Raw genomic sequence first — 20,270 nt, 5'->3', positions numbered from 1 at the left:
TGCCCTCGGTCTCCGGTGTCACACATACGATCCCCCTCTTCTGGGTGTTGGGTTTCCACCTGGCCGAGCAGGCCTCCTTGGGCTGCCGTTACCTGGCTACTCTCATCACTAATTCAGCTGCACCTAGGGCCCCAGCTCAGAGGGGGAAAGACTCTCTCTCTCTGGCCAGCTAGGGCAGCATACACCAGGACTCACAGAGGACCACCAACCCAGAGCTGGGGCCGATGCAGAACGGAGAAGAGATGAGCCCGCTAGCGCAGGACAGCAACAACGCCGGAGGGCCGGCCGCGGAGGAAAAGGAAAAGAGCCAGACACGTGGGGGTGTGGAGCCCTCAGCTCCGCCGCTGCCCCCCTCAGACCCACCTCCGCCTGGGCCACCCGAGTACCCAAGGCCCAGGCTCGTCTTCCACACCCAGTTGGCCCATGGCAGCCCTACAGGCCGCATCCATGGCTTCACCAATGTCAAGGAGTTGTATGCCAAGATCGCTGAGGTGTTTCATATCTCTCCCTCGGAGGTACGGTAGGCTAGGGTATTCTTTGTTCATTTCTGCTGACTGGTTAGGCCAATACAGTATAAGATCTGATCATTTGGATGTTCTGCTTTTAGGTCATGCTGACAGTTTGAATGAAAATGTAATATCTAAATGTTTCTCCTTGTTTGGTTAAGGTTGATTGACTATTTTCGTCTCAAATTAGACCTGTTTCCATGATGTACTACGCAATCATTTGCTCCGGATTATGTTCAGTTTGAAGGACTTTGATCATTTTGACTTTTGATCAACTGTCACGGATTAAATACAAATAGTCAGTTTGAAAATAATTCATAAAACATTTCCAGAACATTCCAGAGCCGAATTCTGAGTGACAGGTGCAGAGTTTGTCAAAATGAGTGGTTGCTGAGTTGTTTTTTTAGTAACTAATGCATGCTTTTAACATCGAACATCTCCAATGTGAGGATGACCTTCTAGTAATGTCGTAAAAGCAGTTGGAAGACACACACAAATTGTCCTTGAGCGAAATCTACTGATCTGGCCTAGTGAACAACCTTTTAGTGGGTCACGGCTGTCCACACTGCAACCTGTTGCTGTCTCAATGCCATCACAGATGACAGAAAGATAAGGGTGATCTAAGGTTGGTCAGTAGAATTATATAATATAGTTTCAAGAACACATTTGATACTATAACACCGTAATACAGAAGGTTCCTTTTTTGGGGGGGAGGGGTTGTTTGTCAGTGTTCCTAATAATTCTGTACTTTGTATATGTGATATTATAGCAGGCTCTTTGTATTTAAGGCATATTAGTGGGAGTACACTGAAATGTTCAGAAATGTCTTCATTTGTACCCTGTAGGCCACTGATGATGCAGAATTATTTAACTAGGTTATAAAGCTTCAGAGGCTAATGAAGACTAAGTCACATCTGTCTAACTAGTATCACACTATGTAAGACCAGCCTCTCTTTCTGTTTTATGTCATGTTGATGGTTTAATGTTGTATTTTGCTCAGTGCTCTTGAATGCTAAACACATTCCAGCAAAAAGGCCAAATAAAAAAGTGAACAGTAGAAAAAGAGCACAATCATATTCTGATCATATTCTGATTCTATTCTGATCATATTCTGATTCTATTCTGATCATATTCTGATTCTATTCTGATCATATTCTGATTCTATTCTGATCATATTCTGATCATATTCTGATTCTATTCTGATTCTATTCAGATCATATTCTAATCATATTCTGATTATATTCTGATCATGTTCTAATCATATTCTGAATATATTTCTAATTCTAGGGCTTTGGACAGGACAGACCATGTGCTCTTTGGCATAAAAAAAAGAAAAGTCAGCAAGCTGGCAGCATTTCACATTACAACCTGCAATAAAGCTGTTGTCTCACTTTCCACCCAGGCTTATTTATGCCTGTCCTTGAACTAGTGTCAATGATAACCAGCAAGGCTGAGACAAGAGTTTATACCACAGGAGGTTGGTTGTACCTTAATTGGGGAGGACGGGCTCGTGGTAATGGCTGGAGAGGAATCAGTGGAATGGTATGAAATACATCAATCACATGGTTTGATGCCATTCCATTCGCTCCATTCCAGCCATTATTATGAGCCGTCCTCCCCTCAGCAGCCTCCACTGATATAGGTAAGAAATGACCTACAGGTAACAAATGACCTACAGGTAACAAATGCAGAACTGAGAGAGAGTATAAAAGAGCAGGGGTGGCAAATCCAGAAGGATCCAGGAAGTGAGTGCATGCTTTTATTTCTGTCCCCAAAACTAGCATTAAACTAACAGTGTTCAAGATTGAAAACTATGATTAGCTGACCACTAGGTGAATCCAGTGTGTTAGTGCTGGGCTTGATATAAGCCTGAATATACGGTGGCTCTCCAGGACCAGGATTGTACTGTCCAGATAAGATCACAAAATGGCCACATGAAGTGCAGTCTCTTTGGTGAATCTATGTTGCAACACTGCCCTCTGCTGTTGAGATTGAGAAGTATGACATGGGAATCAGGAGAGGTTTGTGAGTCGTGTTAAAGGTTGAGTGTAGTGTAGGACACAATGTTTGCGGAATGGTTTCAATACAGCCAGAAGAGGATGGATGGGCCACCCCGCAGAGCACGGTTACTCTCTAAGGTTTCTTCCTTCTAGGAAGTTTTTGTGCCAATGTTCCTCTGCTTCTGCTTTTGCTTGCTATTTGGGGTCTAGGCCAGGTCACTGTAAAAAACGACTTAGTGACAACTGCTGATAATAATAATATGCCATTTAGCAGACGCTTTTATCCAAAGCGACTTACAGTCATGCGTGCATACATTTTTTTGTGTATGGGTGGTCCCGGGGATCGAACCCACTACCTTGGCGTTACAAGCGCCGTGCTCTACCAGCTAAGCTACAGAGGACCACTGATGTAAAAAGGGGTTTATAAATACATGTGATTGATTTATTGTTTGACAAGAAAACAAAAATCTTTGTTCTTATTGGGCAAGTTCAGTTAGTAACGTTTCACTCTGTTTAAAACCTTTTCTCCCTACTGAACACGACCCTGTCATCTCCTGTGATGTTAAAGACCCTTCTTTAGATGTCATTACATTTTGCGGAGCTACAGTATTCTTCATTTAGAGGAATGTAGATCAAAGCCATTTCCATTCATTCACACCACTTCAGGTTGTTCCATACTGCTGTGACTTAACAAGTTCAGGAGGATGACAGATGAACATTTTAATGATTCTTCATTTGAATGGGATGACAATCATTCATGTTCCAAACTACCCTCATGTATTGCCTTCTGACCATTGCTCCTCTCTCTCTTCTCTGTGGGCATAGATCCTTTTCTGCACTCTGAACTCCCACAAGGTGGACATGCAAAAGCTGTTGGGTGGTCAGATCGGCCTGGAGGACTTCATCTTCGCCCACGTCAGGGGCGAGACCAAAGAGGTGGAGGTCACCAAAACGGAGGACGCCCTCGGGCTGACCATCACTGACAACGGAGCAGGGTATGCTTTCATTAAGGTAAAAGCCAGACCTAAAGTAAGTAAGTAAACCTTATCTGAGTCAGAATGTTCCATAGACGTAAAAGCCAGAGCTAAAGGCTAAATTTAAAGGTCAGAGTAAAAGGCCAGTTTTTAAGTGAAGAGAGAGGTCATGTTCCCCTGCTCAGACGTTGCATGTATCAACCAATGGTTATGTGCCACGTCATCGACTGTGCAGTCTGGCACCAGATTGCTATAACATGATGTGGTTAGCTGATGTTTAAAATTCCTATCCAGGCGTTGTAAGTTCTGACATGAGTCAGCAGCGCCTGGGCAGAGGAAGTACCTAGAACCAGATTGAAACATTTAAGGATTGTGACATATTTTAGCAGAGGGAAATTCCAATACGATGTGGCTGTGCTTCCATGACGCTCTGTTACCTTACCCTTCCTCCAAACTATGGTAACATTTGTCACAGAGCAGACTCAAGGTTGACTTTGAGGTGAACTGTATTTTAGCCTACATGATAAAGGCCTATCTGTTCTACACATTTTAACCACAAAACAACAACGAAAAACAGTCAAATCATTTTGCTTCCCACCTGACTGAAGTTTCCCTGTAACATTCTCCCGACTTATGCTTAAGTAATAAAGCCCGAGGGGATGTGGTATATGGCCAATATACCACGCCTGTGGGCTGTTCTTATGCACGACGCAACGCGGAGTCCTTAACCGTGGCATATTGGCCATATACCACAAACCCCCGAGGTGTCTTATTGCTATTATAAACTGGTTACCAACGTAATTAGAAGAGTAAAAATATTTGGTATACGGTTTGATATAGCATGGCCTTCAGCCAATCAACATTCAGGGCTCGAACCACCCAGTTTATAATGATGAATATGTAATAGTGTAGCCTAGATACTTGTCAAGATGTCAACATTTAATAGAATAGGATTAGGTAGATGGACTACCTCCTACCCAAACCCTGTCTGTTTCTTCTGCAGAGGATAAAGGAAGATAGCACCATTGACCAGCTCAAGACAGTATGCGTGGGTGATCACATTGAGGCCATCAATGACCAGAGCATTGTCGGGTGTCGGCACTACGAAGTGGCTAAGATGCTAAAGGAACAACCAAGGGGAACACCCTTCACTCTACGATTGGTGGGGCCCAAGAAAGCCTTTGGTGAGTAACGAATTCATAGGGTGTTGTTGAGATAACCAATTAATCCGAGGCAATACTCATTCATTGATTGTTTGAAGGATCTTTGTAAAAAAAAAAATCTATAAAGTTTAAACTGAATAATTAATTTAAGAGTGTACTTTCCTTCCCTTGTATTTGACCCTTTCCTGTGAAGTTGTGTCTGTAGCTCAGTTGGTAGAGCATGGTGCTTGCAATGGCAGGATAGTGGGTTTGATTCCTGGGACCACCCGTACTGAAAATGTTTGACTGTAAGTCACTTTGGATAAACGCGTCTGCTAAATGGCATATTATTACTAGTAGTTTCAGTAGGTTTTTAATGAACAGCTGCAGTACAGTTTATGCATTTCCTGAATATGGAGTGATAAGTACTGGAAAGATATCTGGAGAGTAGACTCTGGAGCTGTAACCTCCAATTCAGGGCTCGCCAACCCTGTTCCTGGAGAGTTACCATCCTGTAGGGTTTCTCTCCAACCCTGTTCCTGGATAGCTACCATCCTGTAGGGTTTCTCTCCAACCATGTTCCTGGAGAGTTACCATCCTGTAGGGTTTCTCTCCAACCCTGTTCCTGGAGAGTTACCATCCTGTAGGGTTTCTCTCCAACCCTGTTCTTGGAGAGTTACCATCCTGTAGGGTTTCTCTCCAACCCTGTTCCTGGATAGCTACCATCCTGTAGGGTTTCTCTCCAACCCTGTTCCTGGATAGCTACCATCCTGTAGGGTTTCTCTCCAACCCTGTTCCTGGATAGCTACCATCCTGTAGGGTTTCTCTCCAACCCTGTTCTTGGATAGCTACCATCCTGTAGGGTTTCTCTCCAACCCTGTTCCTGGATAGCTACCATCCTGTAGGGTTTCTCTCCAACCCTGTTCCTGGAGAGTTACCATCCTGTAGGGTTTCTCTCCAACCCTGTTCTTGGAGAGTTACCATCCTGTAGGGTTTCTCTCCAACCCTGTTCCTGGATAGCTACCATCCTGTAGGGTTTCTCTCCAACCCTGTTCCTGGATAGCTACCATCCTGTAGGGTTTCTCTCCAACCCTGTTCTTGGAGAGTTACCATCCTGTAGGGTTTCTCTCCAACCCTGTTCTTGGAGAGTTACCATCCTGTAGGGTTTCTCTCCAACCCTGTTCTTGGAGAGTTACCATCCTGTAGGGTTTCTCTCCAACCCTGTTCCTGGATAGCTACCATCCTGTAGGGTTTCTCTCCAACCCTGTTCCTGGAGAGTTACCATCCTGTAGGGTTTCTCTCCAACCCTGTTCTTGGAGAGTTACCATCCTGTAGGGTTTCTCTCCAACCCTGTTCTTGGATAGCTACCATCCTGTAGGGTTTCTCTCCAACCCTGTTCCTGGAGAGTTACCATCCTGTAGGGTTTCTCTCCAACCCTGTTCCTGGATAGCTACCATCCTGTAGGGTTTCTCTCCAACCCTGTTCCTGGATAGCTACCATCCTGTAGGGTTTCTCTCCAACCCTGTTCCTGGATAGCTACCATCCTGTAGGGTTTCTCTCCAACCCTGTTCCTGGATAGCTACCATCCTGTAGGGTTTCTCTCCAACCCTGTTCCTGGATAGCTACCATCCTGTAGGGTTTCTCTCCAACCCTGTTCTTGGATAGCTACCATCCTGTAGGGTTTCTCTCCAACCCTGTTCCTGGAGAGTTACCATCCTGTAGGGTTTCTCTCCAACCCTGTTCCTGGATAGCTACCATCCTGTAGGGTTTCTCTCCAACCCTGTTCCTGGAAAGTTACCATCCTGTAGGGTTTCTCTCCAACCCTGTTCCTGGATAGCTACCATCCTGTAGGGTTTCTCTCCAACCCTGTTCCTGGAGAGTTACCATCCTGTAGGGTTTCTCTCCAACCCTGTTCCTGGATAGCTACCATCCTGTAGGGTTTCTCTCCAACCCTGTTCCTGGAGAGTTACCATCCTGTAGGGTTTCTCTCCAACCCTGTTCCTGGAGAGTTACCATCCTGTAGGGTTTCTCTCCAACCCTGTTCCTGGAGAGTTACCATCCTGTAGGGTTTCACTCCAAGCCTAATCTAGCGCACCTGATTCTAACAATTAGCTGGTTGATAAGCTGAATAAGGTTAGTTACAACTGGGTAGGAGCTACTTAAGTACACTGCTCCAAAAAATTAAGGGAACACTTAAACAACACATCCTAGATCTGAATGAATGAAATAATCTTATTAAATACTTTTTTCTTTACATAGTTGAATGTGCTGACAACAAAATCACACAAAAATTATCAATGGAAATCAAATTTATCAACCCATGGAGGTCTGGATTTGGAGTCACCCTCAAAATTAAAGTGGAAAACCACACTACAGGCTGATCCAACTTTGATGTAATGTCCTTAAAACAAGTCAAAATGAGGCTCAGTAGTGTGTGTGGCCTCCACGTGCCTGTATGACCTCCCTACAACGCCTGGGCATGCTCCTGATGAGGTGGCGGATGGTCTCCTGAGGGATCTCCTCCCAGACCTGGACTAAAGCATCCGCCAACTCCTGGACAGTCTGTGGTGCAACGTGGCGTTGGTGGATGGAGTGAGACATGATGTCCCAGATGTGCTCAATTGGATTCAGGTCTGGGGAACGGGCGGGCCAGTCCATAGCATCAATGCCTTCCTCTTGCAGGAACTGCTGACACACTCCAGCCACATGAGGTCTAGCATTGTCTTGCATTAGGAGGAACCCAGGGCCAACCGCACCAGCATATGGTCTCACAAGGGGTCTGAGGATCTCATCTCGGTACCTAATGGCAGTCAGGTTACCTCTGGCGAGCACATGGAGGGCTGTGTGGCCCACCAAAGAAATGCCACCCCACACCATGACTGACCCACCGCCAAACCGGTCATGCTGGAGGATGTTGCAGGCAGCAGAAGGTTCTCCACGGCGTCTCCAGACTCTGTCACGTCTGTCACGTGCTCAGTGTGAACCTGCTTTCATCTGTGAAGAGCACAGGGCGCCAGTGGCGAATTTGCCAATCTTGGTGTTCTCTGGCAAATGCCAAACGTCCTGCACGGTGTTGGGCTGTAAGCCATCCCCCACCTGTGGACGTCGGGCCCTCATACCACCCTCATGGAGTCTGTTTCTGACCATTTGAGCAGACACATGCACATTTGTGGCCTGCTGGAGGTCATTTTGCAGGGCTCTGGCAGTGCTCCTCCAGCTCCTCCTTGCACAAAGGCGGAGGTAGCGGTCCTGCTGCTGGGTTGTTGCCCTCCTACGGCCTCCTCCACGTCTCCTGATGTACTGGCCTGTCTCCTGGTAGCGCCTCCATGCTCTGGACACTACGCTGACAGACACAGCAAACCTTCTTGCCACAGCTCGCATTGATGTGCCATCCTGGATGAGCTGCACTACCTGAGCCACTTGTGTGGGTTGTAGACTCCGTCTCATGCTACCACTAGAGTGAAAGCACCGCCAGCATTCAAAGTGACCAAAACATCAGCCAGGAAGCATAGGAACTGAGAAGTGGTCTGTGGTCACCACCTGCAGAACCACTTCTATATTGGGGGTGTCTTGCTAATTGCCTATAATTTCCACCTGTTGTCTATTCCATTTGCACAACAGCATGTGACATTTATTGTCAATCAGTGTTGCTTCCTAAGTGGACAGTTTGATTTCACAGAAGTGTGATTGACTTGGAGTTACATTGTGTTGTTTAAGTGTTCCCTTAATTTTTTTGAGCAGTGTAGTTTTTTGGGGTGTCTGTACTTTACTTTACTATTTATATTTTTGACAACTTTTACTTTTACTTCACTACATTCCTAAAGAAAATCATGTACTTTTTACTCCATACATTTTCCCTGACACCCAAAAGCAGTACAGAAAATGGTCTAATTCACACACTTATCAAGAGAACATCCCTGGTCATCCCTACTGCCTCTGATCTGGCGGACTCACTAAACACAAATGCTTTGTTTGTAAATGATGTCTGAGTGTTGGAGTGTGCCCCTGGCTAGCCATAAATAAATAAAAATACAATAAAATTGTGCCTACTGGTTTGCTTAATATAAGGAATGTGAAATGATTCATACTTTTACTTTTGATACTTAAGTATATTTTAGCAATTACATTTACTTTTGATACTAAGTATATTTCAAACCAAATACTTTTAGACTTTTACTCAAGTTGTATTTTACTGGGTGACTTTCACTTTTACTTGAGATATTTTCTATTGAGGTATCTTTACTTTTACTCAAGTATGACAATTTTGTACTTTTTCCACCACTGAGCGAAAACCTACAGAAGGGTCGTTTTCCAGGAACAGGGTTGGAGAGCCCTGCCAGCACCCTCCCCTGGTCAGAAAACAGAATTACAATCACTCTGACCTCCACATCAGACCCGATATCAGGAGGTTATGAATACTGAACAAAAATTTTACATTTACATTTTAGTCATTTAGCAGACGCTCTTATCCAGAGTGACTTACAGTTAGTGAGTGCATACATTTTCATACTGGCCCCCCGTGGGAAATGAACCCACAATCCTGGCGTTGCAAGCGCCATGCTCTACCAACTGAGCTACACGGGGCCCCCTGGTATGGCAACTGCTCTGCCTCTGACCGCAAGGCACTACAGAGGGTAGTGCGTACGGCCCAGTACATCACTGGGGCCAAGCTTCCTGCCATCCAGGACCTCTATACCAGGCGGTGTCAGAGGAAGGCCCTAAATATTGTCAAAGACTCCAGCCACCCTAGTCATAGACTGTTCCCTCTGCTACCGCACGGCAAGCGGTACCGGAGCGCCAAGTCTAGGTCCAAGAGGCTTCTAAACAGCTTCTACCCCCAAGACTCCTGAACATCTAATCAAATGACTACTCAGACTATTTGCATTGCCCCCCCCACCCCTCTTTTACGCTGCTGCTACTCTCTGTATATTATCTACAGTGAGGGAAAAAAGTATTTGATCCCCTGCTGATTCTGCACGCCTGCCCACCGACAAAGACACGATCAGTCCACAATCTACCCATTGGGACCTTGGAAAAACACATACTTCACTTTTTAACAAGATTTACCAGTAAATGAGTCCATGGGCAAATGGTTTCATACTAACTCACAGGGGAAATGCCTTGAGGTGGTCTGGAGCCAACACCTGATTACAGTAAACTTCCCCTCCTTATCGACATCCTGTTCAGAGAGGGAAAAAAAAACCTGAAGCCACTTCCTGTGAATAATCAGTAACACTCAACTACTCTGTAGGAGTAAACACATCACATATCCAAAATAAAACTGTTATGAAACATAATTACCGTGAGGTGAACTTGAACTTGTTGAAATGGGCAGCTATATTTATTTGTATGCCCATTGCTAAAATGCTGTGAGAAGTATGCCTAGTAATACTGTATTTAGTCCTGAAATTAACATTTTGGGATACATTTAGAGTGTTGCACAGTGTAATTGTTGTGTCGTACTACCCATGACCCAGGCTTTTGTGGCACATGTTAGTCTGCAACACAGGATCATATGATCGCGGGATGTTCAGTTGTTCTCCCTTACAAGAGAAAAACACCGCTCCATCCAAAGGTTAAAGTGATCGTTCAGCGATTTCATATTTCATATTTAGATATTTGTTTCCTTACCTTGCAAACAGTCTATGGACAAAGAGGGACTGCAATCCACACTTTGGTTTTGTTAAACGAGTCACTGCCAACAAATGCTAATATTAGCATTTTTGTACCAAAATCAGTCTCCCCCTTTTAACATGTGTGTTACATTTCATGCCCAAATCTTCTCTTGATTGGATTGTGTTGGTGCAAAACCAAAGTGTATATTGCAGTCACTCCTTGTCCATAGCCTGCTTTCAAGGTAAGGAAACAAAATCTAAATTTATACAAACGCTGAACTATCCCTTTATCTTTTTATAGCGCAGGTGCATTTATTGATCACTTGAGTAAAGTTAATTGGGACCCGGTACTTATATATCTAGATATGGATAAAGGAATTCTGCATTTCGAGAATACAACATAACCAAAGAGGAGGGGGGGGGTGGGGTGGGGGGGGTTAATATCCTAGGCTGTTACTCCAAGATGGGTGCACAAGCTGATGCCTATTCCTTTAAAGCAGTGGCTCAGGCTGAAGCTGCAGGCCTTGACAATATCTGTGCCAGGTTTTTAAGAGATGGTGCTGAATTTAATATTAATTATTATTTTATAACTGCAAGTCGCTCTGGATAAGAGCGGCAGCTAAATTATTAAAATGTAAATGTTATACGAACTACAGTCTGGTTTTAGAAAGTCCCACTCCACTGACACGTATATCTATTGTTTTTAACTGACTTTATCAGGAGAGAAGTTGACCGGGGAAATTTTTGTGGAATGGTAATTCTGGATCTGCAGAAGACGTTTGACACAGTTGATCATAGTATCATTCTCTAAAAGTTAAAAGCCCTTGGTTTTAACAGCGGTGCCATTGACTGGGTTAAATCCTACTCAACAGGTAGAGACAAAATGGTGGATGTTAATGGAAACATTCTAGTGTGAAGGGGATTAGCTGTGGGGTCCCACAGGGGAGCGTCCTTGGCCCACTTCTCTTCCTACTGTACATTAACGATATGAAATCAGCCTGCTCTATATCTAATATCAGTAAAATGGCTTTCAGATAGCAAACTTTCTCTGCAGCTTGGAAAAAACGGAATCCATCTCATTTGGTTCCAGGGTAAAGGTTGCAAGGTCCCCTGGTTTTAGTGTCAAAGTGGGCAACTCAGAGGTTACACCAAAGACCTCAGTCAGCTACCTTGGGTGTGAATTGGATGGGTACCTTACTGGTGAGACTATGGCCCTAAAGGATTTAACAAAGATAAAACCATAACATTTAATTTCTTGCTCGGACCTAAAAATATCTTGATAGTGACACCCTAAAGACTCTGTCAGGTGCGCTAGTCCAGTGTCACTTTGATTATGCGTGCACATCATGGTTCACCAGCAGCCCCAAACATCTAAAGAATAAGCTACAGACCAGCCAAAACAAGCTGGTGAGAGTTGTACTGAAACTCCCCCCTTGTACTCATCTGGAGGTTGAGCATTTTAATCAGCTAGGCTGGCTATCTATAGAGAAAAGGGTAATATTAATTCAACTTGGTCTGGTCCATAGAATTATTACTGACTCAGCCCACAGGTACCTATCAAATTATTTGACTTATAATAGAGATGTCCACCAATATGACACCAGAGCCAGAGACTTGGATATTGCCTGTTTTAAATGTAAGAGTCTATCTGGTAAGAATACCTGTCGATAAAATCCAACTCGAACGTGTACACCGTTTCGGACAAAAGGACAGAGATATGAGCGTCCAATCGTTGCCAAATTTGCTTTCTTTAAGGGTAAAGTAATGGTTAAAAGCCTAGGTAAAAGACTTGCTGGCACGAAAATAGGCATGAATGATCAGTTCCTGAGGGAGATTGCAGAACGACGCAAAGTTCTGTACCCAATCTTCAAGGAAAATAGATTAAAAGGGAAGCGTGTTGCTCTCGTTGTCGATAAACTGTATATTGACAACCAAATGTTCCGCGACACAAAGACTACTCCATGGCTATTCTGAAAGTTCTAATAGAGGAGTCGAATAATGGAACACCCAATACTAGCCATGGTAGGGATTGTAATAATAAAGCACATTTATAGTATTTATAGTATTTTATAAAGGGATAAGACGGTATTACAAGAAAAGATAACAAGCAAAATAATACATCTTCAATTACAACTAATTAGAACACAAGTACTCATTCAACATGGTGGATATAAAAACTTAGCAAACAGAAGACATAGAAGGCACAGTATGTGGGTATGTGTGGATGTATTGTGACGGAAGGTGTGGTGTGCGTTTTTGTGTTTGAAAAAGTGTGGCATTAAGTGAGTGAGAAAGGAAATGGTTGCATATCCCAGACCAACATGTGTCTGTGAGCAGGGGTTGTGAGATTCAATTTTGTGCAGATGAGGGATATACATTTTAAAATAAAGTGGACATCTAATCTATTTTTTTATTGTCCTATCATGATGGAACGATCCCCAACCCTATATCCTAGACACCCTCCTGAGCGACCCATACACCAAAGAGAAGTCCCCATCTGTTTTATGGCCCTGCTGTGAGTTGCCTATATGCAGCCAAAACAGAAAAATAAATGCGGTCAGAGACCTACTAGAGCAGCACCGCCCCCTCAAGATTCTGAACCTGCCTGGCAGGGTTGGTCCTACAAAGCCAGAGCCCCCAGATGGGAGAGCATAATACACAAGGAAATTCTCAAAGCTGCTAATGAGAACCTTGACGACCTTGTACCTAGCCGGTGGGGATTCCGCTGGGGTACCCCCACCCAGGTAGTGGCAGTGCTGGCAACACTGGCTGCAGTAACCCATGGGGATGGGGTCACACTCGGACAATCAGAGAATAATCAAAAGTCTGACTGCACAGAGATGCTTGGGAAAAATGGTTACAATGAGGGACCAGAGTGTTTGTGTCTCAGGGGAAGAGGGTGGATCTGATCTCCATCACCTTGTTGTCAATTTTTGCTCAATCTTGCATGCTTTCTCAAACAGCTGCAACTGTATATGCATTCGTAAATCAGGTCCTTTCTTGAGTTGGGCTCTGGGATGTAACAACCGTTGAGCATCTGATCTTATGGTTGATTGTGGAGGAAAGAGGTTGAGTGTGTTAGAGTATGTGCTAAAGTAATAATTGCTTGACAAAAATGTAATGTAATACAATGGCAATCCGGGTTATAGGTAACAATCCTACGCATGAACCACCAACATTATTACGCATATTAATTGATAATGATGGAAATTAAGATATGCAAGATATATATTGAGGTGACAGCATTGGAAATGCTTTTGGCGGTTGACCTGCTTCTGTTTTGTGGGTGGCACTGTGTGCTGTTTTCGAAGGATGGGTCCTGGCCTCTCGGGGGCCTAGGGATCCGGGGGGACGGGGGTGGTAAGCCGATCACTGGGATGACGGCCCAACTTGAGATGGGGAGGGGCTTTAGCGGGGGGAATAGTGGAGAACAATTGGAGGGTTACTTAGTAGCAATGCAAATATCATGGTACAGCTGTATGGACAATCACTATGGTATTTTTTGTTGGTAAATTTACAAACATACAGTGGGGGAAAAAAGTATTTAGTCAGCCACCAATTGTGCAAGTTCTCCCACTTAAAAAGATGAGAGAGGCCTGTAATTTTCATCATAGGTACACGTCAACTATGACAGACAAAACGAGATTTTTTTTCTCCAGAAAATCACATTGTAGGATTTTTAATGAATTTATTAGCAAATTATGGTGGAAAATAAGTATTTGGTCAATAACAAAAGTTTCTCAATACTTTGTTATATACCCTTTGTTGGCAATGACACAGGTCAAACGTTTTCTGTAAGTCTTCACAAGGTTTTCACACACTGTTGCTGGTATTTTGGCCCATTCCTCCATGCAGATCTCCTCTAGAGCAGTGATGTTTTGGGGCTGTCGCTGGGCAACACAGACTTTCAACTCCCTCCAAAGATTTTCTATGGGGTTGAGATCTGGAGACTGGCTAGGCCACTCCAGGACCTTGAAATGCTTCTTACGAAGCCACTCCTTCGTTGGCCGGGTGGTGTGTTTGGGATCATTGTCATGCTGAAAGACCCAGCCACGTTTCATCTTCAATGCCCTTGCTGATGGAAGGAGGTTTTCACTCAAAATCTCACGATACATGGCCCCATTCATTCTTTCCTTTACACGGATCAGTCGTCCTGGTCCCTTTGCAGAAAAACAGCCCCAAAGCATGATGTTTCCACCCCCATGCTTCACAGTAGGTATGGTGTTCTTTGGATGCAACTCAGCATTCTTTGTCCTCCAAACACGACGAGTTGAGTTTTTACCAAAAAGTTCTATTTTGGTTTCATCTGACCATATGACATTCTCCCAATCCTCTTCTGGATCATCCAAATGCACTCTAGCAAACTTCAGATGGGCCTTGACGTGTACTGGCTTAAGCAGGGGGACACGTCTGGCACTGCAGGATTTGAGTCCTTGGCGGCGTAGTGTGTTACTGATGGTAGGCTTCGTTACTTTGGTTCCAGCTCTCTGCAGGTCATTCACTAGGTCCCCCCGTGTGGTTCTGGGATTTTTGCTCACCGTTCTTGTGATCATTTTGACCCCACAGGGTGAGATCTTGCGTGGAGCCCCAGATCGAGGGAGATAATCAGTGGTCTTGTATGTCTTCCATTTCTTAATAATTGCTCCCACAGTTGATTTCTTCAAACCAAGCAGCTTACCTATTGCAGATTCAGTCTTCCCAGCCTGGTGAAGGTGTACATTTTTGTTTCTGGTGTCCTTTGACAGCTCTTTGGTCTTGGCCATAGTGGAGTTTGGAGTGTGACTGTTTGAGGTTGTGGACAGGTGTCTTTTATACTGATAACAAGTTCAAACAGGTGCCATTAATACAGGTAACGAGTGGAGGACAGAGGAGCCTCTTAAAGAAGAAGTTACAGGTCTGTGAGAGCCAGAAATCTTGCTTGTACTTATTTTCCACCATAATTTGCAAATAAATTCATTAAAAATCCTACAATGTGATTTTCTGGATTTTTTCCCCTCAATTTGTCTGTCATAGTTGACGTGTACCTATGATGAAAATTACAGGCCTCTCTCATCTTTTTAAGTGGGAGAACTTGCACAATTGGTGGCTGACTAAATACTTTTTCCCCCCACTGTATATAATGATAAATAGATTTGAAACTTGTATCTCATTATGGTATGTGGTGAAATAAGTATAGCCAGTTATAATTGTAATGGCTTAGCAGATAATAACAAAAGAAGAACAATATTTACATGGCTCAAAGAGAAGGAATATAATATCTATTGTTTAGGATGGATCCTGAGAGAGGCTGGGAGTTTCAGGCGCACCGCAGAGGGGTTAATGACACGGTCAATTTCAAAGGGACCAATGAATCGGGGGGAAAGTTTATTTGACGCCACCTTCGATGAGAGCCATACCTTTTGACCCGGGGTGTAGACTGGAGCTGAGGCCCGGCGACGGTTGGCTTGGGACTGGGTCTGTCGGAGGCACGAAGAAGGGCAGCCCTTCCTCCAGGTACGGTGACAACGGCACAGATGGTCCTGGACAGAGGGAACCGCAACCTCAACCTCTTGGGCGGGGAACAAGGTGGGGTTGGTAACCCAGAGCACACTCGAAGGGTGACATACCTGACGAGGCGTTGGTGAGGGTGTTGTGGGCATATTCAACTCAGGGTAGTTGAGCGCTCCAGGAGGAAGGGTAAGCAGAAGTCACGCAGCGTAGGGCAGTCTCCATCTCTTGGTTGGCCCGTTCTGTCTGGCCGTTGGTCTGGGGGTGATATCCAGAAGAAAGACTGACATTGATACCAAGAGCTGGACAGAAGGATCTCCATACCTGGGAGGTAAACTGGGGTCCTCTGTCGGAAACGATGTCAGTGGGGATGCCATGCAGACGAAACACATGGGATACTAACAGGTCTGCGGTCTCCCTGGAGGACGGGAGCTTGGAGAGGGGAATGAAGTGAGCCATTTTGGAAAACCTGTCAATAATGGTGAGGATGACGGAGTTACCGTTAGACGGGGGAAGGCCAGTGACGAAGTCCAGAGCTATGTGTGACCAGGGGCGACTAGGTATGGGAAGGGGGTGGAGCAGACCGGAAGTGGGTTTAGTGGAGGTTTTGTTCCGGGCACAAACCGAACAGGCTGAGACAAACTCCCGGACATCTCTCTCCATGGTGGGCCACCAAAAGCACTGATGCAGGAAGGAGAGGGTCCGGTTCATACCAGGGTGACAGGTGAGGTGGGTAGAATGGCCCCACTGAAGAATATCAGAGCGAACACAATCTGGGACAAACAGAGCATTACTAGGACCCGGGTCAGGCTGGTTCTGCTGAGTCTGGCGGATACGGGACACGATCTCCCAGGTGACAGCGGCAACGATGCAGGTGGATGGCACAATGGCTTCTGGCTCGGTACCCGTGTTGTCGGTGGTAAACTGGCGAGAGAGGGCATCAGGCTTGGTATTCTTCGAACCGGGGCGATAAGTGAGTGTGAAATTGAATCTACCAAAGAACAAGGCCCACCTGGCTTGCCGGGAGTTCAGATGTTTGGCGGTCTGGATGTAGGACAGGTTTTTATGGTCAGTCCACATGATGAAGGGGATTACAGAGCCCTCCAGTCAGTGACGCCATTCCTCCAGAGCCAGCTTAACTGCCAGGAGTTCCCGGTTTCCGATGTCAAAATGTCTCTCTGCAGGTGAGAGCTTATTGGAAAAGAATGCACATGGGTGGACCTTCTGATCAGAGGGGGAATGTTGAGACAGAACAGCACCTACCCCGGTGTCAGAGGCGGCCACCTTAACGATGAACTGGAGTTCTGGGTCGGGCTGAGTAAAGACCGGAGCGGAGGTGAAGCGACGCTTGAGTTCCAGGAATGCTGACTCTGCCGCAGGAGTCCAGTGGAACGGAGTGGAGGTGAAGGTGAGAGTGGTGAGAGGTGCTGCCAGACGGCTGTAGTGGCGGATGAAACGTCTGTAAAAATGTGCAAACCCCAGGAAACGCTGTAGCTGCTTCAGGTTGGAGGGTGCAGGCCATTCTGTGACTGCCATGACCATGGCAGGGTCCATACGTAACTGTCCCTGTGCAATAATATAACCCAGGAAAGACACTGTGGCAGCATAGAACTCACATTTTTCAGCTTTAACAAAAAGCTTGTTCTCCAACAGCAGTTGAAGAACTTGGTGAATGTGTTGCTGGTGAGCCTCAGGGTCCTTGGAAAAAATACACAAAAACTACACAAAAAACTACACAAATAAATACACAAAAACGAAGCGTCCAATCACATCCCTCAGCACGTCATTGACTAGGTTCTGGAAAACAGCAGGGGTGTTAGTAAGACCAAAAGGCATGACCAAATAAGTGGTATGTTGAACGCAGTCTTCCACTCATCCCCCTCTCTTGTGCGGACAAGGTGGTAGGCATTCCGGAGGTCGAGTTTGGTAAACACCGTGGCACCATGGAGTGGGGCAAAAGCAGAGCTGATGAGTGGCAAGGGGTACTTGTTCTTAACAGTGATATTATTCAGCCCACGGAAGTCTATGCACGGCCTCAGTGACCCATCCTTCTTCTTCACAAAGAAAAACCCAGCACCCACCGGGGAGGAAGATGGCTTGATAAGTCCTGCAGCCAGAGCATCCTGGGTGTACCTCTCCATAGCCTCTTGCTCGGAACGAGAGAGGTTAAACAACCGGCTACTGGGGAGAGGAGTTCCAGGCTGGAGGTCAATGACGCAGTCGTACGGCCGATGAGGCGTTAGCGACAGGACGTGGTGCTTGCTGAACACAGGAGCTAGATCGTGATACTCGGGAGGAACTGATGACAGGTCCGGAGGTTCTGGAATGAACTGGGGCACAGACAAGGCAGGGGGAAGTGCAGAATGTAAACAATTAGAGTGACAAAATTAGAGTGACTCCAAGTGGTTACCTTTCCGGCGGTCCAGTCAATCTGTGGGTTGTGTAGCTTTAACCATGGATGGCCAAGAACCAGGGGAGAGTAAGGACAGTTGATTATGTGGAAACTGATCTTTTCCTGGTGATTTCCAGAGAGACGCAGGATGACTGGAACGATTCTCTCACAGACACGGGTGAGGAGCTGTCCATTGAGAGCGTTGGCATCGAGGGGTGAATCGAGTGAGACAGTGTCCAGGCCCAACTGGGTAACGACACCTTGGTCCAGGAAGCTCTCGTCGGTGCCCGAATCGATGAGAGCAGACAGAGGAAAAGCCTGGCTCTGCCACACAAGGTTGCCTTCAAGCAGGGGTCTGGGGGAAGATGGGCAGGCGATTTGGCTCAATAGTATATCCCACACTACTGCCGAAACCCCTCTTTTGCTGGACGCAGGGAACAAGTGGAGACAAAGTGACCAACCTGGCCACAGTATAGGCAGCTCCTAGCGCCGATTCGTTGTTGCCTCTCCTCTGGAGAGAGACGGGCCCGGCCAAGCTGCATGGGTTCAGTATTTGGACGAGCCTGGGGATGGGATGCAGTCGGAGAAGGAGGACATGGCACTGAAGCAGATATTATGGGACATGCAACCCTACCTACCCTCTCCCTCCGATGCTCCCGGAGACGGTTGTCGATGCAGATAGCGAGAGAGATGAGTTCATCAAGTCCATCAGGCTCATCCCTGGACACCAACTCGTCCTTGAGGGTCTCAGTGAGTGCGTTCCGGAATGCTCCCTGAAGGGCCTCCTCATTCTAGCCGCTCTCAGCGGCGAGGGTGTGGAACTCACATGCCATCTCAGCAACACTATGGGGGCCTTGACGGAGTGACAGGAGTTGTTTAGCGGCATCCTTACTGCAGACCGGGTGGTCGAAGACTTTCTTCATCTCCTCTGTGAATCTGGAGTAGGAGAAGCAGATGGGGGACTGTCTCTCCCAAACCACCGTGGCCCAGGAAAGCGCTGTTCCACGGAGGCAGCCAATCAGAAAGGAAATCTTGGCCCATTCGCTAGCATAAGAGTAGGGCTGTTGCTCAAATACTAGTGAACATTGTACCAAAAAGGCTCTGCAGGCGCCGAGGTTGCCATCGTAGCAGGATGACGAGACGTGGGACTGGAGACAGGGACCAGAGTCGGAGCGGGCAGAACTGTAGCGGAGATGAAAACAGCGTCAGGCGAGGAAAACAGGCACAACAGGATAACAGGATCTGAATAGTAACACACGGCTAGAACCGTAGACTGACTGAGCAGAGATTACGATCTGGCAGTGTGGAAGTGGCAGGACTGAGTATTTGTAGAGGTCTTGATTATGGAACAGGTTGCAGCTGGTGGGGATCTGCTCTGACTCCAGCACACCTGTCTCCGCCCACACAATCACACACACACACGAAGAGAGAGAGGTAGAGGGAGAGAGTACTGGGGGAGTGGCGGCAGGTCAAGGAGATACAGGATGAGCAGTAGAGGGCGTTGCAGGAGCAGATGTGACATCATGCTCTTAAGGAAATCGTGAATGTCATGGATACATTAGAACTAGTAGATATATGGAGTCTTAAATATCCTGATCTAGTGAGATATACATGGCGGAGACTCAATCAAGCTAGTCGTCTTGACTTCTTTCTTATGTCATTCTCGTTGCCACCAAAAGTTTAAAAAGTGTTGATAGGGGACAGAATGCGGTCGGACGATCATATAATTGGCATATACATTACTCTTACTGAATTTCCACGTGGGCGAGGATATTGGAAATTTAATCAAAGCCTATTGGATGATAACTTGTTTTTAAGTAGGACAGAGGAATTTATAACAGATTTTTTCCAACATAACATACAGTTGGTCGGAAGTTTACATACACCTTAGCCAAATACATTTAAACTCAGTTTTTCACAATTCCTGACATTTAATCCCAGGAACAATTCTCTGTTTTAGGTCAGTTAGGATCACCACTTTATTTTAAGAATGTGAAATGTCAGAATAATAGTAGAGAGAATGATTTATTTCAGCTTTAATTTCATTCATCACATTCCCAGTGGGTCAGAAGTTTACATACACTCAATTAGTATTTGGAAGCATTGCCTTTAAATTGTTTAACTTGGGTCAAACGTTTCGGGTAGCCTTCCACA

The 20,270-nt window shown here is 45.7% G+C and overlaps 1 protein-coding gene across 1 annotated transcript in view; it reads left to right on the top strand.

The window, feature by feature from the left end:
• Positions 1-224: 224 nt before the first annotated feature.
• LOC311137659 (PDZ domain-containing protein GIPC3-like) overlaps positions 225-20,270 on the top strand; it is a gene marked incomplete at both ends in the record, with an annotated part of 44,328 nt that continues 24,282 nt past the window's right edge. The window contains 3 exons of the mRNA XM_084172176.1: positions 225-515; positions 3,332-3,517; positions 4,484-4,664. Of these exons, the coding sequence (XP_084028302.1) occupies positions 225-515; positions 3,332-3,517; positions 4,484-4,664 (658 nt within the window). The remainder of the gene's footprint in view (positions 516-3,331; positions 3,518-4,483; positions 4,665-20,270) is intronic.

This window comes from Coregonus lavaretus (genome assembly GCF_964263955.1).
Source record: "Coregonus lavaretus genome assembly, chromosome: 11".
NCBI lineage: Eukaryota > Metazoa > Chordata > Actinopteri > Salmoniformes > Salmonidae > Coregonus > Coregonus lavaretus.
The sequence above is the reverse complement of the archived record's forward strand: the minus strand, read 5'-3'. Positions and strand labels throughout refer to the sequence as shown.